The sequence below is a fragment of the Leucopleurus acutus genome (assembly GCF_964270905.1).
Source record: "Leucopleurus acutus genome assembly, chromosome: 9".
NCBI classification, from domain to species: Eukaryota; Metazoa; Chordata; class Mammalia; order Artiodactyla; family Delphinidae; genus Leucopleurus; species Leucopleurus acutus.
Window position 1 is genome coordinate 95,744,876 of NC_139144.1, and position 25,527 is coordinate 95,770,402.

The 25,527-nt window shown below is 35.9% G+C and overlaps 1 protein-coding gene across 2 annotated transcripts in view; it reads right to left on the reverse strand.

Annotated features, from left to right (window-relative positions):
- BRAF (B-Raf proto-oncogene, serine/threonine kinase) overlaps nt 1–25,527 on the reverse strand; it is a 159,188-nt gene that overhangs the window by 85,761 nt on the left and 47,900 nt on the right. For both annotated transcript variants that reach the window (XM_082846985.1, XM_082846984.1), the window contains exons 2-3: nt 14,128–14,229; nt 1,709–1,972 (exon numbers count right to left, since the gene is read on the reverse strand). In XM_082846985.1, the coding sequence (XP_082703111.1) occupies nt 1,709–1,972; nt 14,128–14,229 (366 nt within the window). The remainder of the gene's footprint in view (nt 1–1,708; nt 1,973–14,127; nt 14,230–25,527) is intronic.

Consider the following 25,527-nt stretch of genomic DNA (forward strand, 5'->3'; position numbering starts at 1 on the left):
TGTGTAATATGAAGCAAATATAACAAACATTAATACTTGTTCATTGTAGGTGACTAAACACAGGTGTTTAATATATTGTCCTTTATACTTTTCCATATAAATAAATTTCCTAAATAAAAAACTTAAAAACCTTATGAATGTTCTTTTCTAAACCTCTGCTACTTCCTCAAATCAGCATGAATATGTTCATCAGTTTTTTTTTCCTAGTGGGAACTGTTTCTTTTTAACTTTCTATTTTTCTTTTGTTCTACGTTCTTTGAATTTTTCCAACTCTACTATGAAAAATTTCAAACACAGAAAATTAGGAGTGGTACAATTAACATCCAAGTTCTCTCAGATCCTAAAATTATTTTTTCATATTTGTTTTCTCTTTTTAACATTTTGTTTCCATCATACCATTTGAAAGTAAGTTCTAAATTGACTGAGATAGAATTCAGAATAGTGGTTACTCTTGAAGGTGGTCACTGAATTGAGGGAGCATAAGAGAACACTCACATTAGAAATGTTCTATATCTTGGTCTGCATGGCACTTACACATGTAGAAAGTCACTGAGCTGTACACTTGAGATTTGTACACTTTACTATATGTAAGTTTTATTTCAAAAAAGGGGCGGGAGGGGGGTTGCAGGCATCATGACAATTTACTCCTAAATATTTAAGCATGTATTTCCTAAGAATAAAGACATTCTCCTACATAAAAATATCGCTATTGTCACACTTAAGAAAACTAATAATTCCATAAGAACACATCATATTCAATCAACACTCAACATTTCCTATCTCAAGAAGGACTTCTACAGCTCTTCCCCACCCTGGTCCCAAACCAGGATCACACAGCGCATTTGTTTTGTCTCTTTAGTCTTACTCAGTGTAGAATAATCCCCAACCTTTTATCCTCCATGACACTGAGTCCAGGCTGTTCGTCTTATAGAATGTCCACCTTCTGAATTTGTCTAATTGCTTCCTCATGGTGCTTAACTTTTCCCTTTATCCCGTGTTTCTTATAAAATGGAAAGTCCAGAAGCTTAACATTCAACACAATCATTTTTAGTAATAATACTTCAGAGATGATGACTCATCCACTGAGTTTTAAATTTTAAGGCTACCTAGAAATTCTATTTGGTTCCTTCTTAGGAATCTAATCCTGCTATTTTTAAGTCTTCTAATGCACTGATGGTAGACTGTTTCCTTGCATATTATAACTTGTGATTTTGACCTTGTCATTGAGGCATTCTGTATGTGAATTCCATGAGACCTATATGGGCTAAGGGAGGGTATGCATTTGTTTCTGCCCAGTTCCTGAATGCTATTACCACTTCAGGAGCAGTTGTTAATTTCTTGGGTTAAGAATTCCTGAATAATATAGATAATATAATTATGAACCCCACACGCTATGGTAAGAACAGGTCTATAGTTAAGAATTCACAAGGGAAACTTTAACCTTTATTTGGAGCCCTGGCACTAGTACTCAGACTTGAGTGTGGTTCAAGTTTGACAGGTATAAATGTCAAATCTGACACTAAAAACAATGCAATTTGTTCCAGTTAAGGAACACAGACTTAGGCACCAAATAATTATGTCTTTTCCATTCTTGTTTGAAATGGATGCTTACATTTGCATGACCACTGGGTATCACATTTCATTTTCAACAACTAGTCTTTCTGAAAAATACAAAGAAAAAGCAATGATGATATTAAAGTTGACTCACCACCGTCCTCTGTTTATTGGGCAGGAAGACTCTAACGATAGGTTTTTGTGGTGACTTGGGGTTGCTCCGTGACACATCTGTGGGATTTTGAAAAACTGAAAGAGATGAAGGCAGCACTGAAAGGCTAGAAGAGGAAGAAGATGTAACGGTGTCTGTTGATGCAGAGCTAGAAACAGAAAAATCAGTTCCATTCCCCAGGGATTCCAATAACTGTTGTTCTCTTTGTTGGAGGGCATCTAGCTTGCTGGTGTATTCTTCATAGGCCTATAAAATAAAGTAGACTTACATTGAATCTGGACTTTTTCCTGACAGTAACAAAAGGAAATATGAAATTTAAGTCTTTGATTATAATCTCTTTATAATCTAGCTAACACGATTTTGTATTACAAATTACAAAATAAGTGCTGGAAGTATTGTAAATTAGTACTTTTACCTTTAAATTGATAAATCTTTTGTTATAAGACACTACATCTAGAAACTGACATACACACACACACATATATGTCTATAATAGCCATGAATATTAATTTTGAAAAACCAGTATTTGCAATTTTCTGGCCAAATCACAATTTATATTCCAAACTACGTATCTAACAGAAGATAAAATACTAATATATCAGAGATAAATACCCTATTAATTTTTTTTCCAGAAAAGTTGTAGGCATATAAGGTTTCATACTTCTCTCTGCCTCTCTCTCTCAAAAGAACTGAGAGAGAGGTTGAGAAGGAGATGAGGTGTTAGAGAGATCTGTCAAAAAACAAGACTAAGGTACACAGTGTCAGATCTCACCATTATCACCAAAATCAGCTCAACAGGGATTAGAGGATGTATAACTGCCACTTTTTTTTCTCAAACAGCTATTAGTTAAAATACCTTCTTTTACTCACTATGGATATCTTATGACCTCCCCTTTCCCATCAAATACTGCTTAGAGAATAGAATTTTGTTTGAAAAGGTAGTTTACACCCTGCAGTCAAGAAATTTTGAGGCCATTATCCATCAGGGTATCTTTCTAGAAGTTTCATTTTACTAAAGCTATAAGGTCAAATGATCACTTAAGATATCATATTCTAAAAGTAGGAAGAATCTTGGAAAGAGAATGCTACTGAAAATAAAGAGATGGAATGAATTGGAATGTATGTGTCCATGGTCCTTTGAGGCAGTAGTAATCACCTTCCCCCACACTATAATCCACCATGTCTCCCTACCACCCCAAATAGATGCAACACTATAAAGATTTATGAAAGGCTACAAAGATTGAAAAGAATCAAAGATTTAAAAAAATGGCATTTCCGATCACTTATTAGGCTACAAAGAAGCAGATGGATGCATTTTTATTTGTGCAAGTATTGTACATGAGAAATAAACAAAGATAAGAGTAAGGAAAGAGGGGGGTCTTAAAAGGTTAGCATTTAGATAGACGGAGTTAAGTGGGGAGAAGAGAGTACTGTGTAGCACAGGAGAAATTTTGTAACAGAGTAAGGAGGTAAGAAATTTTAAGACATAGAGGAGAACTATGGACTAGTATAGCTCAACGTCATACAATACCTGGGACATATCAAGGGATCAATAGATGTTTGTGAAATTTAAGTGAAGAACAGGAACACAAATAATAAGACTGGAAAAGTGGGTAAGGGACCAGCTTGTAGAGAATGTATATACTATGTTATGAAGCCTGAACTTCATTCTATAAGCAAGGGAGAATTATCTAAGGTAGAGGAGAATAAAGGAGAAATTTCATTTCAATATAGGCCACCACACCTGATATGCTTGATCCTACCATATAATTTTTTGGGGGGGTGAGGAGGGAAAATACTAAAATGAGCTACTGAAGTAAAGGGCCTAAACTACACCAAAATGCCCTCTCCTTTAGAATCTAATAGTTGTCCAACGCTGACCCTGAAATGTTTCACAGCATCTCAGGCATTATAATCAAATCAGTCCAAAATTTTCTGAGCTGTATTTCTATTTAGCTTTCAGTTCGATGGGCTAATTACTTACGGGCATCTTTTTCAGTATGATCCACTTATTGAGATTTCGCTTATTCAATAATATATATTGAGCACACATGTACCTAGTAGTGTTTGGGGCTCAAACCACAAAAATGAAGACTAACACAATTCCTACACTTTGAAGATTATGTACATGCAGCCTGGGAGACAAAAATTCCTCCTTGCGTAGATCAAATATTCTTATTTACTGTCACCTGGGCAAGTACATTTACTACACAAAGTTAGGCTTAGGAAAAGTAATAAATGTAAACAAATTTTCTGAATGTTATTTCTTTATCAAAATATTAGCCTTAATTTTTAAAAATATATTGTTCCCTCCACTGTGGATTACAATCTATTATTTCACTGCATTTATCAATAACTCTTCCTTAAGTACAAAACATTTACTTATTCCACCTCTCTCCATCCTCATAGCTGCAATCTACCAAGGTACTTGCCTACCTTGTTTTGAACCTGGTTTGACTCATTTCATCCCATTATCCTTGCTGCATTCCGTGTGGATGCTGATTACTCTTACAACACTCCTGCCTTGAAGTTCTCTAAACCTTGTATCTATAAACGCATTTGTTTCTACTCTACCTTCAAGATCCAGAGATACAAACCGAAGAGTTCTTAACCAAAGAGTTCCAAATGATGACAAGATCTCAACTGGGAACCTCCCATACCCCTATGTACACACACTTATCCCACTGTCTTAAATTTCATCCTCACTACCACACTAATCTGTTCATTGTCAACATTAATCCCTTTTTTTTTTCAGATTTCTTTGCTGTTTTACTTCCCATACTTTGTGGCTCACCATTTCAACAATGCCAATGGTAACATCTTAGATTGGTTAATTCTTATTCTTTTACCAACTTGCTTGTCAAATACCAACTTTGGGTAAATTCTATCATTCAATTACTCCATTCTTTCTCTCAGGTTACCACACATTACTGAAGAAAATAATAAAACAAGGCCAACTGGTTCCATTATCAATTCATGGAAATTAGTCTTTCACACTACTATATGAAAATTTGTACTTATTTATTTAATTTTTTGAAATATTTATTTATTTATTTATTTTTGGCTGCATTGGGTCTTCGTTGCTATGCGCGGGCTTTCTCTAGTTGCGGTGAGCGGGGGATACTCTTCATTGCTGCATGCGGACTTCTCATTGCAGTGGCTTCTCTTGTTGCGGAGCACAGGCTCTAGGCGCACGGGCTTCAGCAGTTGTAGCACACGGGCTCAGTAGTTGTGGCTCCCAGGCTCTAGAGCGCAGGCTCAGTAGTTGTGGCGCACAGGCTTAGCTGCTGTGCAGCACGTGGGATCTTTCCAGACCAGGGCTCGAACCCATGTCCTCTGCACTGGCAAGCAGATTCTCAACCACTGTGCCACCAGGGAAGCCCCTGTACTTATTTTTAATTCGTATTACATTTCTCACAATACTTACTCCCACCTTTCCTATGCTTCTCTGGATCCTAACTTCATCCCCCAACCTTTAATTCACTCAAGAAAATAGCATTACCTTCAAATTTACTCTGAAGATCAAAGCCATCAAATAAAAGCTTCCTCTTCTTTCTTTGTCCAATCAATTCTCCCCATCTTTCCCCATCCTTCTTTTGCTCTCAATTTAGTATTAACACTGGGTGTTTAGAGCCTCTTCTGTGGAGGCCTTGGTTCATCATTATCTCCATTTTCTCTCGTATCTTCCAACTTTCTCTTTTTCTCTGTTTTCTTACCCTGCAACCTTGAGCAAGTCCTCCCACATAAACATACACCTCAAGCACCATTACCAGCATCAACAAAATTCCTCTGGTGCTTCAAGAAGCTGCAGAAACCAGATATTTCTTCAGCAGGCAGGTTTTCCAAAACCCCATTCCTTCTCATCAAAATCCTACTTATTGGGCTTCCCTGGTGGCGTAGTGGTTGAGAGTCCGCCTGCCGATGCAGGGGACACGGGTTCGTGCCCGGGTCCGGGAGGATCCCACATGCTGCGGAGCAGCTGGGCCCGTGAGCCATGGCCGCTGAGCCTGCGCGTCCGGAACCTGTGCTCCACAACGGGAGAAGCCACAACAGTGAGAGGCCAGCGTACCGCAAAAAAAAAAAAAAAAAAAAAACCTACTTATTTTTCAAAGTTTAATTCAAAGGTCTGCTTGGTAAAAATCCAAAATCGGTATTTTCTTTTCACCTCCTTTGGAGTATTACCACACTCTTCTTTATATGGCTTTTTACAAAATCATTTGTGAAAAAACTTTGTGAGCACTAAGTGAAATAATACTAGCAAAGGAAGTTATTACAGCAAAAACCCAATAAATACTTTTATTAGTAGTAATAAGTAGTACTAGTTCTTATCATTATTACTGTATTACTTCGCTGAGTTCTCAGCATGACTCTACTAAATTATAAGGTAGTTGAGGGCACAGCTCATGTTATTTATTTATTTATTCATTCATTCATTCATTCATTCATTTAATGGATTCTTTTCTCAAACTGAAGTATAGTTCATTTATTTTTGAACTTAAAAAAGAATGTAAGAACACAATATTATTAAGATGAAAATACTCCTCAAATTGATCTACAGATTCAATGCAATCCTTATCAAAATCCCAGCTGGCTTTTTTTTGCAGAAATGGACAAGCTGATCTTAAAATTCACACAGAAGTACAAAGTACTTGGAATAACCAAAACAATCTTGAAAAAGAACAGAGTTTGGAGATTTACATTTCCTGATTTCAAAAGTTACTAAAAGCTACAGTAATCAAAACACATGATATTGATACACATATAAAAAAACACAATAGATTGAGAGTCCAGAAAAAAAGCCGTACATTTATGGTTAACTGGTTTTTGACAATGTTACTGGTACAACTGAATATCTGCATACAAAAGAATGAAGTTGGACTACTACCTAACATCATATTACAAAATTAACTCAAAGTGTATCATACACTTAAAAGTAAGAGCTAAAACTAAAAAACTCTTAGAGAAAACATAGAAGTAAATCATCATGGCCCTGGATTAGGCAATGGTTTCTTAGATGACACACCAAAACACAGCAACCAAAGAAAAAGTAGATAAACTCGACTTCATCAAAATTAAAGCTTTTGTGCTTCAAAAGACACTATCAAAAGAGTGAAAAAAAGACATCCCACAGAATGGGATAAAATATTTGCAAATCATATCTGATAAGGATTTCCTACCAAGAATATATAAAGAACTATTACAACTCAGTAATAAAAAGACAACCCAGTTTTTTAAATGGGCAAAGGATTTGAATAGACATTTTTCCCAAGAAGATATACAATATATACAAATATACAAGATATACAAGATACAAATCTTGTATAAGATTTGTATATATATACAAATGTATATATATGTATATATATATGTATATATATACATATATGTATATACATACACAAGATTTGTATATAATACAAATCTTGTATCTTGTATACAAGATATACAAATATACAAATACTAATAAGCACATGAAAAAGATGCTTAATATCATTAGTCACCAAAGAATTACAAATCAAAATACCACAATGAGATGCCAATTCACACCTACTAGGATGGCAATAATAATAATAAATGGAAAATAACAAGTGTTGGTGATGATGTATAGGAACTGGAACCCTCACATTTACATTCCCACATTGCTTGTGGGAATGTAAAACGGTGTAGCCACTCTGGAAAACAGTCTGGTAGTTCCTCAAAAAGTTAAAACACAGAGTTACCAAAGGACACAGCAATTCCATCCCTAGGTACATAACTAAAAGAACTGAAAACATATGCCTACCACAAAAACTTGTACATGAATGTTCATGGCAGCTTTATTCATGATGGTCCAAAAGTGGAAACAACCTAAACGTCCATCAGTTTATGAATGGATAAACAAAATGTGACATATCCACATGACAGAATATTAGCCATAAAAGGAATAAATGCTACCATGAATGCTACAAGCTACAACATGGTTGAATTTTGAAAACATTCTGCTAAGGCGAAAGCAGCCTGTCACAAAAGGCCACATTGTGTATGATTCCATTTACACGAAATGTCCAAATAGGCAAATCCATAGAATTAGAAAGTAGATCAGTGGTTGCCAGGGGCTGGAGAGAACAACTGCCAATGCGTAAAGGGTTTCTTTTTGAGGTGATGAAAATGTTTTGGAATTAGATGGTGGTGATGACTGTACAATTCTGTGCATATGCTATAAACTATGCAATTGTACACTTTAAAAAAGTGAATCTTATGGTATATGAATTATTTCCCAATTAAAAATGGGAAGATGGGGACTTCCCTGGCAGTCCAGTGGTTAAGACTTCGCCTCCCAATGCAGGGGGTTTGGGTTCAATCCCTGGTCGGGGAGCTAAGATCCGACATGCCTCATGGCCAAAAAACCAGAACATAAACAACAGAAGCAATATTGTAACAAATTCAATAAAGACTTAAAAAAATAATAAACAAAAAAATTAAAATGGGAAGAAAATTCAGGACGTACTTAATTAAAACATAATGGGAAAAGGCAGTGGAAGAAAAAATTTTTATCATTAGAGTTCATTATATGTATTCTTTTTAACTTAATCTTACAAGATACAATGAAATCTTTCAAATTGCCCACGAGTGATAATTTATGAAGTGTTCTGCATTCCAAAGGAAGTACCTAGCTTCCAGTATTATTTTCTTCGCAGATTTTTTTTTTGGGGGGGGGCACACTGAGTGGTATGCAGAACTTCCCTGGCCAGGGATTGAACCTGTGCCCCCTGTACTAGAAGCACAAAATCTTAACCACTGGACCACCATGGGAGTCCCAGTATTATTTTCATTGCAGTATTTGTTTTGATAAATGTCTCTGCATTATCCTGGGTTCTACACAGACTACAGATCAGAAAGGCTGTCAGCATCATAATAATGATATAGCAATTAAGAGCACAGGCTCTGATAAAAAAGAAAAAAAAAAAGAAGACATACACGTGGGGAAAATGTAAGCAGTTATAGAAGACTCATAAAAAAAAGAAAAAGAACACAGGTTCTGAATTCAGAATGTCTGGCTTCAAACTTTGGCTACCCCATTACTAGTTGTGTAACTCTCGTCATGTTATTATTAAAACCCTCTGTGCCTGAGCTTCCTCATCTATAAAATGGAAATGAGAATATTAAATATAACTCACAGGGCAGGTTGAGGATTAAATGACCTACTGTATGCTTAGAACAGTTCCTGGCACAGCAAGCACTCAATAAATGTTAGGAGCTTTATTGTCATCATCTGTCTGTCTGCAGGGGACTCCAGCATACATATAAATTCAGGGGTAGCTTGGATTCAGTGTGTTAACACTAGATATGTAGGGTTATTCCAGAAACTTTATCCCTTCACCTCTGGAATCCAATATATCAGGTCTAGAAAGTAGAATCTACTACTAGAAAAGCATCTAGCATTATATCTTACACACAGAAGGCATTCAAATAATTTGTTGGATGAGTAAATACAGAAGAATTGGGAGAAAAATAAGAAATTCTGGGGAACGATTTTTAGGGGAAACTCATCTTTTCTTCCTCTGTATGATGGTAAAAAGAAAAGACTGGAACCAATGATTGAAAAGACAAACCTGAAATTCTTTAGAGTACAATAGTTCATTTCACTGCAGTTATCATCAAGGGAATAAACAGAATGTTAATTATTATTCATATGCCAGTTGGAGAAAATCTAGAACTTAAAAACTCGTTTTTAAATAAATTAGTACATAGAAAAAAGAAAGCCACAAGGATTTCTGATGGTGATATAAGTGATTTCATTCTGTTCTGCTAAAAGGAAGAAATGGAGAGATAGGTAAAGATTTCTCTCTCTATGAAAACACCAAAGGGGTTTCTTTTGAAATGCTATAGCACAACTTCTACCTGCCAGTGCACAGACTAATCTGAAGCCAAATTGTGAACACTGGGAAAATTTTACTTTTTAGCCTCTTATTTCAGGAAATGTAAGCACAGGCACTAGTCTAGGGGTGTATGTAACCCCATTCTGGTTGGTGAAATGTAAAGACTTGTAACGGATTTGGGGGGGGAGGTTTTCCTCCTTGCAAGGGCTCAGTACACCAGAGAACATCTGTGATCCCTTCTTCCTGATTTGACGTCTTGTGTTAGAGTACGATTCTCAGATGTGCTGCAGTTATGACAGAAAAACCAAAAGGACTACAGCAATCTACCCCAGTGTCTGACAACCTTGAGCTGTAGAACAATCTTTGAATAATTTACCTTCGTGTTTCTTGTTATGGGAGCGGAAATTAATACCCCTACATGTTTGGACAAATTGTTATTTGTTTTTTGCAGATTAAAAACATTTGTAATTTTTATAGATCTCCTAGACTTATTCTCTAATTTTTCTGATCTTTCTTTTAATATTTTCCATCTTTGTTTTTTTCTACTTTCTGGAAGATGTCCTTAACTTTATAGCATTTGTTTGTTTGTCTGTTTATATGCACATGCAGATACACACACACATATTTAAATTTTCTGTTATGCCATTTTAATTTACTATTTTAGTTTCCAAGAGCTCTTATTCTCTATTACTTTTGCTTCTTTAGTACAACCATGAAACAAGAACAGATTACTATATTTTCTCTTATCTTTGATGTTAATTATAGTTATTTTCAAATTTTCTTCTGTTCTCTGCACTGTTTCTGAGTTCCTTTTGACCATTTCTGCCATTATCTTTCCTGTTAATAGCTTTCTTTAAATATCTGGTTATTTATTCATTAATCTTTTTTTAAAATTTTAATTATTTATTTTATTTTTGGCTGCACTGGGTCTTCTTGCTGCGCGCTGGCTTTCTCTAGTTGCGGCGAGCGGGGGCTACTCTTGGTTGCGGTGTGCGGGCTTCTCACTGAGGTGGCTTGTTTTATTGCAGAGCACGGGCTCTAGGCATGCAGGCTCAGTAGTTGTGGCTCGCAGGCTCTAGAGCACAGGCTCAGACGTTGTGGCACACAGGCTGCTCTGTGGCATGTGGGATCTTCCTGGACCAGGGCTCGAACCCATGTCCCCTGCATTGGCAGATGGATTCTTAACCACTGTGCCACCAGGGAAGTCCCTATCTGGTTATTCTTAACTGTCCATTCATATTTAAGAGTTAAGGACTCTTGATGCCAATACTACCCAAAGCAATCTACAGATTCAGTGTAAGCCCTACCAAAATGGCAATGTGTCTGGAGAAATAGAAAAATCCATTCTGAAATTCATGAGGAAATTCAAGGGATCCCAAATAGCCAAAACAATTTTGAAAAAGAAGAACAAAGTTGGAGATTTGCATTTCCACAATGAGATACCACTTCACACTCATTAGGATGCCTATTATTAAACATACACACACACACACACACACACACACACACACAGAAAATAAGTCTTGGCAAGCATATAAAGGATTGTTAGTGGGAATGCAAAATGTAGCTGCTTATGGAAAAGAGAATGGCAATTCCTTAAAAAATTAAATATAGAATTGCCTTATGATTCAGTAATTCCACTCTGGGTATACACCCCCCAAAGAAGTAAAATCAGCATTATTCACAGTAACCAAAAGGTGGAAACAACCAACCACTGAAGGTAGCCATTGATAGATAAATGGATAAATAAAATGTGATATATACATACAATGGAATATTATTCAGCGTTAAATAGGAAGAAAATTTTGACACATGCTTCAACATGGATGAAGCTTGAAGACATTATGCCAAATGAAATCAGCCAGTTATAGGAAATATGTTAGAATTCCACTTATGTGACATTCTAGAGTAGTAAAATTCATAGAGACAGAAAGGAGAATGGTGGGTCTCAGTGGGTAATCAGTAGATTATCCACTTAAGGGCCTTCAAATAGCAATACCCACAAGTCTTTTCCCTGGGCCTGGTCAACTTTCCTCAGGGAAGAATACTGCCATCTGCAGCCAGGCTCCTCTTCACAGTATATCAAATGGTGGTAAGTTCAATGTTTTATTATTTCTATGTTTATTTTCTGTAACCCACTCCCCTGATTAACATACAAGCTATCTGAAGGCAGAGATCTGGCTGGGGGTGGGGTGGGCGGGGTTGTTTTTTGTTATATCCCCTGAGCTTAGACAAGTACAAATATTAGCAGGCACTCAAAAATTATCTGTTGAACAAATGAATCAAAGATTTACGGAGCACTTAATATGTGTCAGGAACTATGCTATTTCATAATTATAAACTCAATTTAATCTTTAAATTACCATAGGTGTGATACAGTCCCATCTTACCAATGAGGTGAGGTATAAGGAGGTTAGGTAACCTGTCTGCATAAATTAAGGCAGAGCCAGAATTTAAACACAGGGTCTGTGTGACTCCATGGTTCATCTTAACCACTATATTATACTGCCTTCTACAGAGAAATTGTGTAGTGTTAGTCCCTGAGAGTAAGAATCTACATGCTAATGATATAACCTATGAGGTATAGTCTGCTGTATACCGTCCTCATTAGATGTAATTCAAATAGTAAAAAGCCTGAAGCGTATGTGTGTGGAGGGGTAGTAAATCCCTGCAACAGTGAGACATGGTGATCGATGCAAATGGATTACATGAGGATGGGGAAAGTTTCCTGACACAAAATGGTTGGCAGAAAAACTGCTGGTTAAGTTGTCTAACTCTGATTAACAAAGAATTACTATTTTCACCAGGACTATTTGCCTCCTTATGACTCCTTTGCTCGTTCTCCTCACACATACAAGTAAAACAGACAGCATGTCTATTTATAATAGCCCGGAGATGGAAACAACCTAAGTGCCCATCATCGGATGAATGGATAAAGAAGATGTGGCACATATATACAATGGAATATTACTCAGCCATAAAAAGAAACGAAATTGAGCTATTTGTAATGAGGTGGATAGACCTAGAGTCTGTCATACAGAGTGAAGTAAGTCAGAAATAAAAAGACAAATACCGTATGCTAACACATATATATGGAATTTAAGAAGAAAAAAAAATGTCATGAAGAACCTAGGGGTAAGACAGGAATAAAGACACAGACCTACGGGAGAACGGACTTGAGGATATGGGGAGGGGAAGGGTGAGCTGTGACAGGGCGAGAGAGAGTCATGGACATATACACACTAACAAACGTAAGGTAGATAGCTAGTGGGAAGCAGCCGCATGGCACAGGGATATTGGCTCAGTGCTTTGTGACCCCCTGGAGGGGTGGGATAGGGAGGGTGGGAGGGAGGAAGACGCAAGAGGGAAGAGATATGGGAACATATATATATGTATAACTGATTCACTTTGTTATAAAGCAGAAACTAACACACCATTGCAAAGCAATTATACCCCAATAAAGATGTTAAAAAAAAAAAACAGCATGGGATATTAGAAAGTACACTAACTATATTCAGAAGTATGAATTCTAGTCCTAGCACCGATACTAACTGGCAGTGTGCTCTGTGATAAGCCATATGAAGAAGAGAACAGTTTATTAGCAGTTATTTCCAAACTTCCAAGTTTATTTTAGAAATGCAAGCTTACTTTCTCTTGAAATACTGAAGATTTACTTACCCTTTAAAAGTAATTAGATTACTAAATTAGAATTTTCGTTTAGGAGTCTGTCAATCCATGCCTAAAAATCTCTGGCATTTGAAGGCAAATGGTAACCTGATCATTTGTAATTTAGGGTTATCTCCCAGTGTGACTAGTGATTACAGTTGGAGCCAGCTTTTATAGAGACAGCCAGTATAGTGTAGTGGTAAGCAGTGTGGGCTGTGGAGCCTGACTGCCTAGATTCCATAACAGCTTCCTAACTGTGGAAGCTGAGTGACTTACATAGGAAACTAACGCCAAGAAAGCCTACCTGTGATTATAACAGTAACTACTACCTCACAGGATTAAGAACAATGACTAATCAATAAATTTACAATTATGTTAAAGGTTTGATACAAAAGCCTGAAGGCACTATCAAACTGTAAGGCTAAGCAATTTTGAGCTATTTAAATACTGTAGACTTTATCCATAAGGAAGCAAAAACCTATTTTGTGGGGATTTGTTCTGGGAAAAAGATATTTCACAAAATTCTCCCCATTTTCTAATATGGTAACTAGTTTGCTGACCTCCAGAAAAGACTGTTTTCTCTCTCTCTTTTTTTCACTAAGTTTTTGTTTTTTTTTAAACCAGGGTGATATTTTGAAGCTTATATACAACTTCTCCTTTAGTTTTGATATTTTCCAAATTAAAAAATACTACATGTTTATCGTAACAAGTGAAACAAGATTAAAAAGTACAATAAAGACAAAGCTAATTCTCTCTTCCCGTATCTACTTCTAATCCCACTCCCTAAAATAACCAATATTACCAGTACAGATGCTTTTTTATAAGTTCATTTTCTTCTTTCCAAAATTACTACATATATGATACTCAAAAGCTTACCTCCAGATATATTGATGGTGGATTATGCTCCCCACCAAATTTGTCCAGTAGGGCCTCTATATGCTCCTGTGTCAATTTAATCATTTGTTTGATATTCCACACCTAAAAAATATTTTGAAAGAATTTGAATACAAATCATTTAGAATATGAATTAGAAATATTTTAACATTTCTATTAAAATACTGCAGTAACTGCCAGTGTTCCTTGAAATTTAAAGCTTAGAGACCTTAGAGATCACTTAGTATAGTGGTTTTTCCCTTTTATTATTAAACTTCTTTAAATTTTTTCCTACACTACTAACACAATATATTCTCAACTATAAAAGATTTAAGTAATACATGAGTATTCAGGAACAAGCAATGAAAATCTCTTTTCACTTTCCCCACATTGCTGGGCCCCCTGCCAAAAAGGTAAGTGCTGTTTACAGTCTGATATACATTCTTCCATGTCTCCTTTTCACTCAAGTAAAAAACATAAATATATACACATATAAAATATACAACTATATATAATATAAATATTACATATTAAAATATTTTTAACATTTGCTTTTTTCACCAAACAACATGCCTCAGAATTCTTTCCATGTCAATACACATGTATTTTACTCCATTTCAAGGGTTGTATAAGCATCCTTTTAAATGGCTGAATTAAGTATAGATAGATCTAACATTCATTTCAAAATATTGTTATGGCACTGCTTATTTCAACCGTCTTCAAACTTCAATGGTAACCTAAGGTTAGGTCGACATGGATGATTTTAGGAGAATCAATTTCCAGATCCTCAATGTCTATCTGTACTCTTCCTAGTTGATCTGCTTTAGAACTAGTTCTCCTTTCTTCCTCTCCTTTTAAAATTACCACTTTGTAATTCTCCACTTTGTAAAAGAAAGGCAAAGTTCTTATCCATCTCAAATCCTACTAAGGTGCACTGTTCTGAGCTGTATAAACTTCAAAGCACCTAACAAACAAAAGAAGAAGGAAAAGGGGGAAATTAAGAGCAAGACCTTATTTTATTAATGAAACACATTCTTGGGAAGGCTCCAAGCCTCATCCATTTAACCAGCCAGCCAGCTGAGAATTCAGAAGTCTCAGCCAGCTGAGAATTCAAAGTCTAGAATTCAGAAGTCATAATACAGGCACATATTACATGTTTATTTTAAGATAAATAAGAAGTCAGATTTTTTTTCCTTACGAAAAATGAGTTCAATTTATCTGAGTGGTGTGAGAATCTGCTCTGCAAATTACCATACGGTATATGATAGATACTCTCTATAAACTGATTTGAATCTGCAATTTTAAGGTGTAACCAAAATCTATTTAACATATACTAGAAATCATGGTCTTTTAAACTATTACAGTTATAATGAAAAAACGTGAGACAATTTTCTAAAAAATTTTTATTTATTTATTTATTTATTGGCTGCATTGGGTCTTTGTTGCTGCCCGTGGGCTTTCTCTAGTTGTGGTGAGCGGGGCCTACTCTTCATTGCGGTGCACGGACTTCTCATTGCGGTGGCTTCTCTTGTTGCAGCGCACGGGCTCTGGTGCGTGAGCTTCAGTAGTTGTGGCATGTGGACTCAGTAGTTGTGGCTTGTGAGCTCTAGAGCACAGGCTCAGTAGTTGTGGTGCACCGGCTTAGTTGCTCCATGGTATGTGGGATCTCCCCGGACCAGGGCTTGAACCCATGTCCCCTGCATTGGCAGGCGGATTCTTAACCACTGAGCCACCAGAGAAGTCCCAAAAATGTGAGACAATTTAAAAATGTACAAGGGAGAATAAGTGAGCAAAGGGTTTCAGGACCCTTGGTTTATTTAATAATTCCTTACTAGAGGACATTTAGATTATTTCATTTTTCTCAACTTCAAACAATTCAGTGAATAGCTCTGAAATGCCTTTCTGGGCAAAGGTACTAGTTTTCCTTTTAGATACTAAGGCAAAGGATTCCTGGATTGAAGGATATGCACATTTAAAAAGTTAATATGCCAAATGGTCTTCCAAAAGGAAAAAGGTACCAAGATACCCTCCTACTAGGGTATCAGTCCACCCTTTTCCCCACAATCTCACCAACACTGGATATTTTCAAATTTTTAAACTTTTCCTGATCTTAAGGGGAAAGATGATCTGGTTTCAATTTGTATTTCCTAGAAAGTTGAGCATTTTTCATGTTTATTGACCATTTTAATTTCTTTATGGAAAATTCCCTATTTGTATCCTTTCTCCCCATCTATTTTTTTCTTGTTCATTTATAGATACCCTTTATTCTGGATATTCTGGGTATTAATCCTTATTCTCCTACAAACGTTGCAGTCTTTCCTTCGTTTTACTTTATGTCTCTATAGTCACAGAAAGTCTTGCTACTCAAAGCACGGTCCATAGACTACCAGCAGCATAATCTTCTGGAAGTTTGTTAGAGTAGCAGAATCTCAGGCCCCATTTCAGACCTACCAAACTTTAACAAAGTGATCCTTATTAAAGTTTGAGAATGACAGAAGTTTCTAATTTTTTCTACAGTCAGATATTACAATATTTTCCTTTATGACTCCTTCGCTAATTTCTCATATCCCCAACAAGTATTAGATATCTTCTTTTCTCTAGCTACACTTACGCCCCAAGTGATCTTACCTAATCTTGTGACTTTATATGCCAAAAATGAATTGATGAAACCCAAATTTTTAAACCCAACTTTATCCTCTCAACTCCAGACTTTTTGTCCAACTGCTTACTGAATATCTCTACTAAGATAATAAGCATCTCAAACTTAACATGTTCAAAAGTTCAACTTTTGATCTGTCCCCCCAGAGCCCCTTCAAAACTTGTTTTTGTTACAGTCTCTTCATCTCAGAAAATGACAAACTCCCTCTATGATGAGTTCATTGACCACCCAGGCAGAACTGCTTTATAGTCAAAATTTGATATCCTAAAATTGCTTATGTTTTTCATGTCTATTAGCTACTTTGAGATCAGAAACATGTTTTATTCATCTTTTATTCCCCCATCACTTATCTTGGTGTGTCTTTGTCATAACATGTATTCAATTAGTGCTGGAGCTAAGATTTAAGCTGTCTTCAGAATAGCATAAGAGAGAAATATTAATCCTAGTTCAGCGATCTTTCCAGTCCAGGAAATTAAGTACATTCCTTTTTTTTTTTTTTTAAAGCTCCACAGATAAAACTCATGTGCAGTTAGGGTAAAGAACCATTCCCCCAAAGAATGGGAGAAAGGGAAAAGAAAAAAAATTAGAGAGGGCAAAGAGCGTGGGGGAAATGAGGAGACTGAGCTGATTAGAACTGATTAGAATTAAATTTTCTTGCTGGAGGTAGAAAATGCAGGGCCTGACCACAAATGCCTGAAAGGCAGGTTTCTTAACTTCCAAACAAAAGCAACTTTATATCCGAAGAATGAAGAAAAATCACTATGAACCCTAGCTGTAATTAGAAAAGATGAGTCTGGGAGAGGAACTTCTTTCAGATTTTCCCCAAAGAGTAAGAAAAAAAGCTTTGATGATATTTATACTTTGACAATATATTAAAAAGTAGAATAAGATACTGTAAAGTTAACAGTAGACATAGAGCTTTGGCCTTAAAATGTCTTCTTGGAAAAACAAGAAAAACTGTTACAACAATCCTAAAAGGGAAATGAAAGAATTAAGAACAAAAAACTTCAAGAAAGGTACTAGAAGATTTCCTATCCTTTTTTGATCTCTTCAGTAGAACACAGCAATTAAAACCAGGCAATACTAGTAAACAACTTATCATTTCTAGCAACTTTAAAAACGGCAAAATTCACTCTCCAAAAAAGGACTGAATTTTTTTTTAAAAGCCAAGTTAAAATATAATGCAGACAAACTGCTATGGGAGGAATTGAAGGGTAGCAAAGGCAGAAAAAACTATAGCCACTGACTCCCCTCCTCCCAATAAGAAGGTATCAGATCCAAATTATTGGTTTCTATCAAACCTTTAAGGAAATATGCTATCAATTATTAATAGGTGATAATATATGTAAAAAAGAAAATCTTCCAAATTCATTTTATATGTCAAACCTTGACAAAGATAAGACAAAAAAATAAAGCCACAAAATAATCCAACCTGTGAGGAAAGACAAACTCTTAAACATAATTCAAAACTATATATGTATTTTTTAATGTGGGGATAGTCATTCATTAGGAATCCAGTAACATTATACTTTAGGTCAAAGGAGAAAATTACAGGACTAGTCTAATAGATGCCAAAAAACAAATGATTATTACCGAAGATAATAAATAATAATAAAGAAGAGACTTTTTCCTAAAATTCCAAGAAAATTGTTAAAAGAATCATGGTACTGAAAGCAAGAAAACTAGCACACCTGTCATTCAAAAGAAAAAATTCTGAGTAATTCCTCTAAATTAATACAGGTATAATCAAGCTTGACCAAAATAATCAAAGCTAATAAACTGTGGACCAAAATATAAGAGGAAGTTCCTACTGAAATAACTCTGGAAGATCTCAAAGCTTAAAGACAACACATACATATAAAAAGGAAGCATGAAGAAACTACAAAGACTGAATTTTGAATCATATAGTCATTAAACAAAATCTCAGTATAAGTAAATAGATTAGACTTGAAAAGAGAATTAAAGAACTAGAAGATGATTCAGAGAAAATTAGCCAAAAGGCAGAAAAAAATGAAAGGAAAACATGAAAGACATAAAGAACAGAATTAGTAAATGCAGAGGTAAACAGAAAATGGGAGAGATATTTGAAAAGAAGATGGCTGTAATTTTCCAAAACAGTTGGAAATCAAAAATACTCAAGAGTAGCAAAATGAGTCCTGGCCGTGACAGATAAACCTAAATCCACAACCATCCAGGTTGAAGTGAAAATGCACAAAAGTTCTTAAGGTCAACCAGAAAGAAAAGAAAGATAAATTAGACTGATGTCATACTCCTAAGAACAGTAAAAGCAGCCAGAGGATAATGAATTGACTTCAAGGTGCTAAAAGAAAATAGCTAACAACCTAGAAAAAGGAAACTGAACCCAGAATAATATAAAAGAACAGTATGGCAGGCTAATTAACATCCCCCAAGATGTATACATCCTGAAACCCAGAACCTATAAATGGTACCTTATATGACAAAAAGAACTGTGCAAATGTAATTAAGTATCTTGAGTTAGAGAGATTATCCTGGATTATCTGGGTGGGCCCTAAGTGTAATCACATCCTTATAAAATGGAACTGGAGGGAGATTTTTACTACAGAGCATCAGGCAATAGGAGACCTACCAGAGAGATTTGAAGATGCTACACTGCTGGCCTTGAAGTTGGAAGAAGGGGCCATAAGTCAAGGAATGCAATGCTAGAAGCTGGAAAAGGCAAGGAAATTGCTCTAGAGAGAGCACAGCCGTTCTGACACCTTAGTTTTGGCCTAGTGAAACTTATTTCAGACTTGCTAAGAGAATAAATTTGTACTGTTGTAACCCACCAAGTTTGTGGCACTTTGCTATTGCAGCCACAGGAAACTAATAAAAATGGGGAACCTAGAAACTATAAACATGAGAGTATATATGAAGTAAGCATAGACTATATAAAATAACAACTGAAACAATGACTATAACTAATGGGAGAAATGGCCAGCACTAAAGCATTTTAAGGTCCATCTATTTATTATTCAAGAAGAGGAGTTCTGGAACATCTTGTTGTGTTGGACAGATGTGAAAACAACACAGGAGCTAGCCTGAAGGGACTCCTACTGGTCAAATTTGGGAGGTTTTCAGCAAAAAGAGTAAAGACTACAATTAGCTATAATAGACTGCATACATTTAAAAAAATAAAAATTCACTAGCCCATAAAAATAGTGTTTGATGGGAGACTTTAGGTAACTGTGACATCTTTAGAAAATTAAATATTAATGGAAAAGAATTATGCATTTATCCTGCCTTTTAGGGGAAAAATCATAGTTATTCTCATTTGATATAAGAGGCTCTTCTTTTTTTTTTAATAAGTAAATAGCACGTATGTTTTTTTTAATTAATTAACTGATTGATTTTTGGCTGTGTTGGGTCTTTGTTGCTGTGAGCAGGCTTTTCTCTAGTTGCAGCAAGTGGAGGCTATTCTTTGTTGTGGTGCGCAGGCTTCTCATTGCAGTGGCTTCTCTTGTTGCAGAGCATGGGCTCTAGATGTGCGGGCTTCAGTGGTTGTGGCATGCGGGCTCAGTAGTTGTGGCTCACGGGCTCTAGAGCGCAGCCTCAGTAGTTGTGGTGCACGGGCTTAGTTGCTCTGTGGCATGCAGGATCTTTCCGGACCAGAGCTCAAACTTGTGTCCCCTGCACTGGCAGACGGATTCTTAACCACTGCACCACCAGGAAAGTCCCAAGAAGCTCCTCTTTACAAAACAATGACAGCTAATATAAAATAATTGATTCAGGAAAGGACAGGATGCTAAAACCATTAGGTGAAAAATTGATGAACAGGATACTAGCATAGTGCCAAAGTATTTCCCCCCAGATTAAAGACAAAGGGAAACATACACCTTTACAAGGAGAGATGTGGCTTAGAATCATTAACAGTGACAACTTGACAAGTGCCTCTTAATGTGATGCAACATAAACAATACATTATTTATCACCCATGAAGTATACGTGCAAAACATTTAAATTTATACTTAGCTTCTAGTTTAGATGAAATATAAGGAATAAAGAAAAATATGCTAAAAGAACCACAATGAAATAATCAAATATGGAATATGCGACATTCTGTAAGATATTTACCTTCCTTTGAAAATCAAAGCTATGAAATCAGACAAACCCAAACATGTCATTCCATGACAACTGTCCTGGTCTCTTTAATAAATTATGTCATGGGAAACAAAATGGTGGGTGGTCACTTCAGACTAAAAGACAACTACTACTAAAAGCCAGCAACTGATTTAATGCATGCACAAAGAGAAGATCTTAGTTCAGGGATGGAGAACAGCTATAAACGATATTCTTGGGGTAACTGTGCAAATTTGAACATGTACTAGATATAAGATTACAAAACTGTCAATCTTCCTAGACATAATGATATTGTGACCAGGTAAAATAATTTCTTTTTTCTCCTTAGGAGCTATAAATTGAGCAAAATGTTAACATACTGTTGAATCTAGGTAGTGTAAATAGTATTTATGTAAGTATTCATGGTACTATTATTTCAACTTTTCTGTAGGTTTGAGCTCTTACCCAAACTTTTTTTTTTTCCCCTTCGGTACGCGGGCCTCTCACTGTTGTGGCCTCTCCCGTTGCGGAGCACAGGCTCCGGACGCGCAGGCTCAGTGGCCACGGCTCACGGGCCCAGCCGCTCCGCGGCATGTGGGATCCTCCCGGACCAGGGCACGAAACCGTGTCCCCTGCATCGGCAGGCGGACTCTCAACCACTGCGCCACCTGGGAAGCCCTTACCCAAACTTTTAATTTCTTTTACCTTTAATGTTAAGTAATGGTCCTCTTTCTCCCAACGATGCTTTTTATCTTAAAGTCTGATATTAACCTACGTACACCAGCATTTAACCACTACTTGTCTGGTATTGCCCTTTCTCACCCTTTGACTTTCAACCATTGTGTGTCTCCTATAAATGAATTATAGATAGACTTCTTTTTTTGTTAGCTTGTTTTGTTTTAAACACATCTGTGTTTTAACCAGAGAATTTAGTTCATTTATATTTTTGTAGCTGATACATTTCTATCATCTTATTATGTGCTTTCCGCTTATGCTGCTGCTTCTTGCTTTTCTGACTTGTATGAAATTGATCGAGTTTTGTTACTCTTCCTTCTATATATCAGCCACAAAGCAAGTTTCATAAATACAAAAATTGCTATCATACAAACCATATTCGTTTACCATGATGCAACTAAATTATAAATGAGTAACAAAATGCGAATATATTTTTGAAAAAGTCAACATTTATTTAAAAAATCTTAGAATGTTAGAAATAGGGATCTTTTAATAAAGTATATGAAACCTGCAGCAAAATACCACAGTGAAAGATGAGGAATAAGATAAGGGTGCCAGGGCTTCCCTGGTGGCGCAGTGGTTGGGAGTCCGCCTGCCAATGCAAGGGACGCGTGTTCGTGCCCTGGTCTGGGAGGATCCCACATGCCGCGGAGCGGCTGGGCCCGTAAGCCATGGCCGCTGAGCCTGCGCCCGGAGCCTGTGCTCCGCAGCGGGAGAGGCCACAGCAGTGAGAGGCCTGAGTACCGCAAAAAAAAAAAAAAAAAAGATAAGGGTGCCTGTTATCACTGCTGTGATATACAAGACGTTACAGTTAATGGCATGGAGATACGATACAAAGAGACTTCAGAATTGGACTGGTAGAGATAAAAATTTATTTGTAGAAAACACGCTATCTATAGAAAAACCCAAGAGACTCTATAAACGGTTAGGGCTAATAACTATTAACTATAAAGACTAATGTAAGAGTTCAGCAAGACTGGGACTGGCGGATGTAAGGTCAAGGATACAAATATTACATAGTGTTCCAATGCATCAGCCAGAGCCAATTAAAAAAAGATGCCGTTCACAACAGCAACAGAAACTGTAAAGAATTCAGGAATAAATCAAACAAAAGACTGCAAGATCTTTGTGGCGTAAACAACAAAATAATATACAAGTGCATAAAAGAATATTAATAAGAGACAAACTCAGATGACTCTGGAGGCTAATTGCCACCCCTCTTATTATAGCCTATCAAGAAGCTGACTCAACAGCCTGAGTTTACTCAATGCAAGAAGAGGCTGAGGACAATTACAGAGCTCAGGATCCTTTCCCTTTCTAATAAGGCTATTTCATCAACATCAAAGCTCCAATTATTACCTAGGAGCTCTTTCCATGGTAAATTAATTCTAGTTATAGCTACCCTAAAAACACAAATATGTGGAAATAAAAGAGCTCAGGGGATTGTGTGTGTTCTGGTACTTACTTTTCTCCACTAAACTTTATTTCACATTTACACTATATGATATGTGTATGTGTGCCCCCTCTTCATTTGACAAATACGTAAATTGTGTGTGTGTGTGTGTGTGAGGACTCAATGCCATAACAATCTCAATTTTCCCCAAATTAATTCAGTGCAGTACAATAAATTCCCAAGAGAGATTTTTTCCCCATGGAATTTGACAAACTCTAAAATTCTTATGGAAGCACTGTAAAATGATAGCCTTTTAATAATAAGGAAAGTAAGAAAGGTGTTACCAGACAGCAAGATTTATAAAGCAATAGTATGGTAGGAATAGAAAAACAGAGTAAATGGACTGAATAAAGGACTCAGAAGCACAGGGATTTTTTTTTTAACATGGATTTTGTTTTACTTGCAGTATCGTTGATTTACATTGTTTCAGGTATATAGGAAAGTGATTCAGTTTTATACACACACACACACATTCTTTTTCAGATTCTTTTCCATTATAGGTGATTACAAGATATTGAATATAGTTCCCTGTGCTATACATTAAGTCCTTGTTGTTTATCTATTTTATATATAGCAGTATTTATCTCTTAATCTCAAATTCCTAATTTATCCCTCCCCTCCGGTAACTCTAAGTTTGTTTTCTATGTCTGTGAGTCTATTTCTGTTTTGTAAATAAGTTCATTTGTATCATTTTTTTTAAGTTCCACATATAAGTGATATCATATGATATTTGTCTTTGTCTGACTTACTTCACTTAGTATGATAATCTTTAGGTCCACCCATGTTGCTGCAAATGGCATTATTTCATTCTTTTTTATGGCTGAGTAGGCACAGGTATTTATATACATGGCATATGGTTGTGTTGGCATTATAATTTAGTGGGGAACAAAACTGTATAATAAATAATGCTGGGGTAACTGGTTATCTCTTTAGAAAAGGTCAAATAATCCAAAAGAAAACAGAGCAAAGGGTTTATGAATAAGAGTTCACTAAAGAGAATTCAGAATATCCAAAAAACACATGATAAAATAAATGACCTCATTAGTAATCAAAGAAATGAAAATTAAAATGAGAAACCATTTCACACCCATGGGACTGGCAAAAAATTCAGCACCAACCATGTACAGCAATAGATGCTCTTCTATTCTACAGGTGGGTATGATGTAAATGTCTGAGAATAAACTGGCAATATCTAGTAAAGTTGAAGATGGGCATTAAGCTATCATCTAGCTATTACATATTAACATAGGCACAAGACATGTTCATTGCAATAATGTTTATAATAGCAAAATATTGGAACCAATTCAAATATTCCCTAAGAGAAAAAAGGGCAAACTCCAATATATTTGTGAAATGGAATACTAGATAGAAGTCAAAATGAAGAACTAAAGCTAAATATATCAACATGAACACATCTCAAAAACACAATACTGAGTGAAAAAAGCAAATTCCAGGGTATGTACAGCTTTAAACATGGAACTGACATTGTTTATGGATATATACCCACAGCAAAAATATAGAAACATGCATGGGTATGATAAACACTAAATTGAGGATAATGGTTACCTCTGAAAAGAGAGAGGGCAAGGAATAGATTCAAAGGTAATCTTTGGTTATCTATATGATCTCTTTGATTACTGTTTCTATAATTTTCTTATATATTTAAAAAATCTGAAGGAAATATGAAAAAAGACATGATTCAACACAGTTGGGTAATGGATACATGGATGGTCATATTATTCTCTACAATTTTATATATGCTTGAAAAGGGAAGGAAGGAAGGAAGGAAGGAAAGAAGGAAGGAAATAAATAAATTGACCTGGTGAGTTGGTTAGCTCCTTCCACACTAAACTTGTCTTTACTTTTGTAACTGGGGCAGCCCTAAACCTGCCTACTCCAATCCCTGTGCCCTAAAAGAAACCAACCAATGAACACAAAAGACTTATGGAAAACCCACGATCAGACTTCCCATTTAGAAAAGAAGTCTAGATCTGTATAACTACAAAGTTCTCTACTGTAATTAACTCAGTCTTTTATTCATAAGTATGAATAGACAGTCAAGATTCACAAGACATGTACAGCATGGTGACTATAGTTAATAATACTGTACTGTATATTTGAAAGTGGCTAAGAGAGTAGATCTTAAAAGTTCTCATCCTAAGGGGTAAAAAAAAATTATTTGTGTGAAAATGGATGTTAACTAACTTATTGTGGTGATCATTTCTCAATATACACAAATATCAAATCATTATGTTGTATACCTGAAACTAATATAATGTTATATGTCAATTATATCTCAATTAAAAAAAAAAAGAAGACACTGAAAATCCAACAGGAAGAAAGAGGAAGATCACGATGAACAAACAGAATGACTGGGTAAGGAGAAAATGGAAATATTATTATTGGGAAAAAAATTTAGAAGGGGTAAATAACAGAATGAGCATTGGTAAAGACCATGGCAGTGATTTGCAATATAAAG